The sequence below is a fragment of the Sinocyclocheilus anshuiensis genome, unplaced genomic scaffold (assembly GCF_001515605.1).
Source record: "Sinocyclocheilus anshuiensis isolate Anshui unplaced genomic scaffold, SAMN03320099.WGS_v1.1 scaffold990, whole genome shotgun sequence".
Taxonomy (NCBI): domain Eukaryota; kingdom Metazoa; phylum Chordata; class Actinopteri; order Cypriniformes; family Cyprinidae; genus Sinocyclocheilus; species Sinocyclocheilus anshuiensis.
Genome location: NW_015539926.1, coordinates 524,184 through 531,170, shown reverse-complemented (window position 1 = coordinate 531,170; position 6,987 = coordinate 524,184). Strand labels below are relative to the sequence as shown.

The following is a 6,987-nucleotide window of genomic DNA, read 5'->3' as shown; positions in this document are numbered from 1 at the left end:
ACAATTTGCAATTTGACTATACTTTCATTTAATCCAAACTGTGTACATATTTAACTTTAAAGGGCTTTTGCTATAGAGTAGTGTTATCCAGCCAAGAATTTTGTGGTGGCATATATATGCAAATTCATTCTCTGCCAGCAGGAGGCGCTTGTAGAGCGGGAGAGATCGAGGTTTCCCCGGTAACCGCTGTACACAAAGCAGCGCTTCACTCACAAACGCTGCTTTGTCAGACATTACATGCAAGATGAAATTAAAATGACATCCACAATTTTCTGAAGACAGTCGGATTCCTTCAGAAATTCAGTGATATAAAAACACGCACACCAGGTTTCGATTTTGAAACGTGCAGTGCTCATGTTTATTCAAGAAGTCAAAGCCTTTTGGAAAATATATGTGGCGGTCAGTTTTAGGAATAATATTCATAACAGAAGATCTAAATATTAAAAATTAAAATTCTACTTACCTGCTTGAACTCTTTAATTTGATCCAGGTGTCGGTCTTTAAAGTGTTTTGTTAGTTAGTTTGATGTTTCCTCCTTTTGAGGTCGCCATGTCTCAGTGCTTTTATGAAGAGGATAGCTTTCGGATAGCGCATCAAGAACCGGGTTGACCGGGTACTCGGTACCACCGGTACTTACAAAATCCTGGTACCGTAACGTTTTCATTTTTTTAGTACCGACTTGGTACCGAAGTACCGGGTCTTTTGACATTAAAGGGCTTTTAAAACCTGCTATAGAGTTATCCAGCCAAGATTAACAACTAACAGCTTTTCTGACAGACTGATATGACATAAACAATGTTAACCATTTGTACATTCTCTAACACGCATATTTTAGATTCACAATTAATTTAAAAGCCTCTGGTGTGTAAAAAATAGTAAATACCATCATGTCCTCCTGTTTTTTTACCCTAATAAAAGTTATAGGAGCATTAAATAGTTAATAAAGAGCAGTGTTTCCCACAGACTTGCACTCTATTTGTGGTGGCATATATATGCAAATTCATTCTCTGCCAGCAGGAGGCGCTTGTAGAGCGGGAGAGATCGAGGTTTCCCCGGTAACCGCTGTACACAAAGCAGCGCTTCACTCACAAACGCTGCTTTGTCAGACATTACATGCAAGATGAAATTAAAATGACATCCACAATTTTCTGAAGACAGTCGGATTCCTTCAGAAATTCAGTGATATAAAAACACGCACACCAGGTTTCGATTTTGAAACGTGCAGTGCTCATGTTTATTCAAGAAGTCAAAGCCTTTTGGAAAATATATGTGGCGGTCAGTTTTAATATTGTGCCACAAATAAATCAATGTATGGGAAACAGCCGCACTTATGCTAACGATTAACTACACTAACGGCGATGTTTATTTCAATCCGACATTCAAATTAAAATATGGAATAATATTCATAACAGAAGATCTAAATATTAAAAATTAAAATTCTACTTACCTGCTTGAACTCTTTAATTTGATCCAGGTGTCGGTCTTTAAAGTGTTTTGTTAGTTAGTTTGATGTTTCCTCCTTTTGAGGTCGCCATGTCTCAGTGCTTTTATGAAGAGGATAGCTTTCGGATAGCGCATCAAGAACCGGGTTGACCGGGTACTCGGTACCACCGGTACTTAAAAAAAACCGGTACCGTAACGTTTTCATTTTTTTTAGTACCGACTTGGTACCGAAGTACCGGGTCTTTTGACAACACTACTTCCAACTATTTTTAGCTGTACAAAAACGATCTTTTGCTGCTTGATACTACAGATTGGTGTGTCTTACCTTATTATTTTAATGTATTATCTTAATTATGAACAAACTGGTTTGTAATGCAAACAGTTTTACTGTTTACTGCACGTTGTTATTCTTCTCGTTATTTCCCTATAACGGCTAATGAACCGGAAGTCTCGCCCATAGGATTACTTCCGCGTTTAGGAATAAGGTGGATATAGAATTGTCTTTTTTAAACAGCAAAAACTAATAAAAATGAGAAACACACATGACATAATTAAAATATGAAATAATATGAAATTATAAAAATAAAAAAGCTAATTTAACATTAAAAATTATAATATTACATAAATAATACTAAAATAACACTGCATACGACTTGTGCACTATATTGTAAGCCTTTTACTGTCATAAATATATTTGTGTGAGGAACAGACCATAATTTAGGTTGTTATATGTTGCCGTAGTTCTCACTTGGCAACGTTGCACCAAGTTTGACATCAGTGACATCAAGCATCAAGTTCCTTTATGTCTTGTGATGAATTATGACATGTCAGACATGAGAGTGAGCAAATTTACAAAATTTGCATATTTATGATTTGCACAATGGGAACTATTTCTTTAAGGGTAGGTGCTTGGGCGAACCAAACAGTTGTAAACAATAAATGTTCAGCATGGTTAGTGGTGCGTGACCGTAAACTCAATGCATTCTCAGTGGGACAGAACGGTGAGTGCTTGAACACTCAGTCATGTAAACAAGCTCAGACTGCTGTTTGCATGTTTTAGAGCATGTCTGAACATTAGTGTTTGAGGACATTTGTGTGGGATTCTCGCTCTGCAAAGGTAATTCAGAGGTCAGAGTTATTGAATATCTGGATTATATAGCACACAGCTGGCTTATCTTTATATAGAGTGGTCCCAAAAGGTTTTGGGACACTTAAGAGACATTTAAAATGTCTGAATGTGATTGTATTAGGTATGAAATATCACACTAAATGTCTTAATAATTGTCTTAAGTTTTAACTATATTTCTATTGTTTAATACCTTGACACCTACCAGTTTTTTATGCTATATTTATTTAAAGTTAGATATTAGTTTGATATTTTTCGGTCCAATCCAAAAATATTCATATATTTTAAGGAGAGTTGCATGGACTGTTACAGTCACTTCCAGACATTTTTAGTCCTTTTCCTCCTCAGTTTTTGCAGTGCATTGTTGGTTTTCCAGATCCAGACAATGTTGCTCAGTCAATAAGTCAGTCTTTCCATGCATTCACCCACAGGTGCTGTTTTCTAACCTGGAAGAGATCCTGTCTGTGCACAAGGACTTCCTGTCCATGGTCGAAGAGCTTCTGCAGCCCGACCCCAACCCGTATCATGAAGTGGGACGCTGCTTCCTGCACTTTGTAAGTCTCTGTCTGCCACTCTCTCTTATTCTCACTGTATTACACACATCCCACATCCCTGCCGAAAAAAAAACCTTCTCGGTTTAAGCTGGTCTTAGCTGGTTTAATCCGGACTCTCAGCCTGACAGGCTGAAAAGTGACCAAAACCCCTCCAAAATCTGCCAACAGTTGAGGCTGTTAAAGTAACTAGCTTAGACTGGTTTGAGGTGTTTTTTTTAGATGGATACAATACACACAGTATAAAAAATTAAACATTTTAATGAAATATAAATTTCAGTTTTATATTTGTGAGGGTAGAACACTGCAGGGGTGCTTTGAATGACAGTGCTGTGTTGTGGTTTTGGGATGAAGGCACTACTTAGTTGTGCTAGCATTCAATCTGGCAGTCTTCCTTCTGCCTCTGGGTAAAACCTCAGAGACGCTGAAGGGCATGAGGAGTGAAATCTCAGAAATAGTTAGTCATATGCAGCTTTAAAAGAGCTTACCAGAGCTGACCACCTGTATGTGACTGGCTGTGTCTTTGTGTGTTTTTGTGGCTCAGAGAGGAAGGTTTCAGATTTACGACGAGTACTGTGGGAATCATGAGAAAGCCCAGAGGCTTCTGCTGGAGCTCAATAAGATCAGGACAGTACGCACGCTTCTGCTGGTAAGACACTTGTTGCTGGACTGTATGTCATTTTTTGTGAATTTGCAATATTCATGTATACTATGTACCACAGTCATTTTTACAGGGCTGCACGAGTAATCGAAATAAAAACAAAATTGCGACATGGCTTAGTGTTATTATTAAATCGCAAAGGCTGCGATTTTTAAATAAATATGCTCTGCATGTTTCAGAGTGAGGCGTGTTACTGTATTTTTACACATGAGCAGCTCATTATCTGCCAGTCACATTTTTTGTTGCTTTTTTCATTAACATTTTTTAAAATAATTTTTATAATTTTTTATTTAATTTGATTTGATTTGATTATTTTATTTTATTAAACAAAAATAACTATTTATAAATTTAAGTTGTTATACATGGCTGCTGTAATTACTCTAAATGTTGCACCAGGTTTTTCAGTACTTGATTTGTAATGCTTAAAGGGATACTTCACCCAAAAATGAAATTTTAAAATAATTTTTATAATTTTTTATTTAATTTGATTTGATTTGATTATTTTATTTTATTAAACAAAAATAACTATTTATAAATTTAAGTTGTTATACATGGCTGCTGTAATTACTCTAAATGTTGCACCAGGTTTTTCAGTACTTGATTTGTAATGCTTAAAGGGATAGTTCACCCAAAAATGAAAATTCTGTCATTAACTTCTCACCCTCCTGTCATTCCAAACCTGTAAGACCTTTGTTCATCTTTGTAACACAAATTAAGATATTTTTGATGAAATCTGTGAGGTTTCTGACTTGCATAGAAAACAAGGGAACTGTGGTTCAACCGTAATGTTATGAAGCTACGAGAATACTTTTGGTGCACAAAGAAAACAAAAAGAATGACTTTATTCAACCATTTCTCTCCATTTTATTTTATTTGATTTGATTTATTTGCATTAAAACACATGAATAAAGATGTATTTGTTGGACACATTTCCTGTTCCTGTCCCTGGACGGAGAGCTCATTAATGGGCATTGTTAATGGGCAGGGCCGGGTCAAGGTCAGGTCTAACACTGAGGGCCTTGTGGCATGTGTTTGTAATACTATATCTTATGACCTCCTGTGAGTCCGACACGAATTCATTTCCTCTGGCTGAGCTGACAGGAGTGTCCTTCAACGCTCTGTCTTTGTAATGCAATGCAAGCAAGCACTGACCCTTCTATAACACTAAAATGCATGCATACATTAGAAGACAAGCTGCACACTCACATTTTTGAAGCTTTATGTTGTGGATTTGCTTTAGAAATATAGAAACGTGTATGTTTTGACATTAATTCCAGTGCAACTAATTGATCTATAGACGTGTCTTGTAAGTGCATTACTGTAAATGTTTTTTTCTTCCTTTTATTAGGGTAATTTATTTTACATTTTATTTGTTGTATTAAAAGCTCTTTATGCTCTTAATGTTTGTTTGCTGTATTTGTTAAATTAAGATAAATGAATGTGTTAATATAAAAACAGAAATATAACCACTGGTGTTCTTGAAAGGATAATGTTGGTAATCTATACAGTAGGATTGCGAGCACTTTTAGATTTACTGCTTCCTAAGTCTTTGAACTCACGCTGTGGTGGCTATACGGCTGTGACTGAATTTGATTTAATGGCAATTTTATAGCCATGACCTTGGGGGAAACATGTCACCCCTCTGAGACTCAAATGCAAGTATATAGTGTTATTAACGACTGCACAGAGGATTTTGATTTTTTATGACTTGTTTTGCTTGTTTATCTCTTAAGAACTGCATGTTGCTGGGCGGCAGGAAGAACACAGAGGTTCCTTTGGAGGGCTACTTGGTTGCACCCATCCAGAGGATCTGTAAATATCCATTACTCCTGAGAGTGAGTACAGTACAAATTATAACTATATCAACTATAGACAGTTCAAACTACATTGTAACATGACCTCATCATTTTGCATGAGTGATAATTACTGGAAATAATTAGTAATGAAATGATCTTTGGAAATTATTTATGAATAAATTATTGAAATTATTTATATATTTTAAGTAAATTATTATTGTAATAATTTTTTTGTAAATATTGGTATTATAAAAAGACATTTTTCCCCAAATTATTTTGTAAATGTTTAAACACTTGAAATAAAATATTTTATCATTAAACATATTACATATAAACCTCTTAAATAATAAACAAGAGATAAGAGTAAAATTTCACATGTGATATTCTGATTAGTTTGTCACACTGGAAATGAGACGTCAGCTCGAGCTCACAACAATTTATGAACACTTGATTTTTTTTTTATAAATAATGTAATCTTCATCGTTATTTTGTGGAAAAAAGACAGTGATCAAAATTAGAGAACAGCAATGATTGTACCACGAAGAAAGATTGCAACTAAAGTATCTGAAGGTTACAGCAGTCAAAAATGAGTAGGAATTGTAGAGGCCATTGCTTTGAATGACTTCAGCACATCTGCGGCTATAGGGCATGACTAGAGTGGTCCTGGTCCACTCTTCTTCCACTCTCTCCCACAGTTTGGTGACTGTAGTGGTTTCTTAGCCATAACTTTGTCACCAAGGATTTTCCAGAGATTTTGAATCGGGTTTAGATCAGAACTCTGGCCCGGCCATTTCATTATTTCAATGTTTTTAGCTTCAAGGACCTGCTTTACCTGTTTTGCTGTGTGACAGAGGCATTGTGTTGCATGAAATCTGCAGGCTGATTGGGAGATGCTTGCAGGGAAGATGTTGCTGAAGGAGGTTGTGATAAGCATTTGCATTCGCTGTAGCTGTAGAAGATGCCCAAATCCCACTGCAAAAAACATTCCCCAAACCATGACACTTCCTCCTCCAACTTTCACTGACTTCTTTACGCACTCTGGGTTCAGTCTTACCCCAGTTTGATTACGAATATAATTTTTCCCATCTGACCGAAATAAATTAGATTTGCTTTCATCACTGAACTTTGGACCAGTTCTCCTCTGTCCACACAACATGCTCCTCAGCAAAGGTGAGCTTAGCTTTTTGATTTCTTCTGCTGATGAGAGGTTTGGTCACTGCTGAGTGTGCTTTCAGTCAGACGTATCTTAAACGTCAACACACTGTATGCCGAGACCCTGTTCAGCACTGAACTGGCAAGCAATTCCAGCTGCAGTGTTGAACCGATTGCCCATTGAGATTAGGGCTGCACGATTAATCGCATGCGATATTTAACGCGCATCTTGTCAGAAAGCCGGTTCTGTAATCAGCG

The 6,987-nt window shown here is 36.5% G+C and overlaps 1 protein-coding gene across 1 annotated transcript in view; it reads left to right on the top strand.

Annotated features, from left to right (window-relative positions):
- The window catches only part of LOC107686687 (phosphatidylinositol 3,4,5-trisphosphate-dependent Rac exchanger 2 protein-like), a 157,206-nt gene that overhangs the window by 25,587 nt on the left and 124,632 nt on the right, over positions 1-6,987 (top strand). Inside the window, exons 3-5 of the mRNA XM_016483777.1 lie at positions 3,001-3,123; positions 3,665-3,769; positions 5,515-5,616. Of these exons, the coding sequence (XP_016339263.1) occupies positions 3,001-3,123; positions 3,665-3,769; positions 5,515-5,616 (330 nt within the window). The remainder of the gene's footprint in view (positions 1-3,000; positions 3,124-3,664; positions 3,770-5,514; positions 5,617-6,987) is intronic.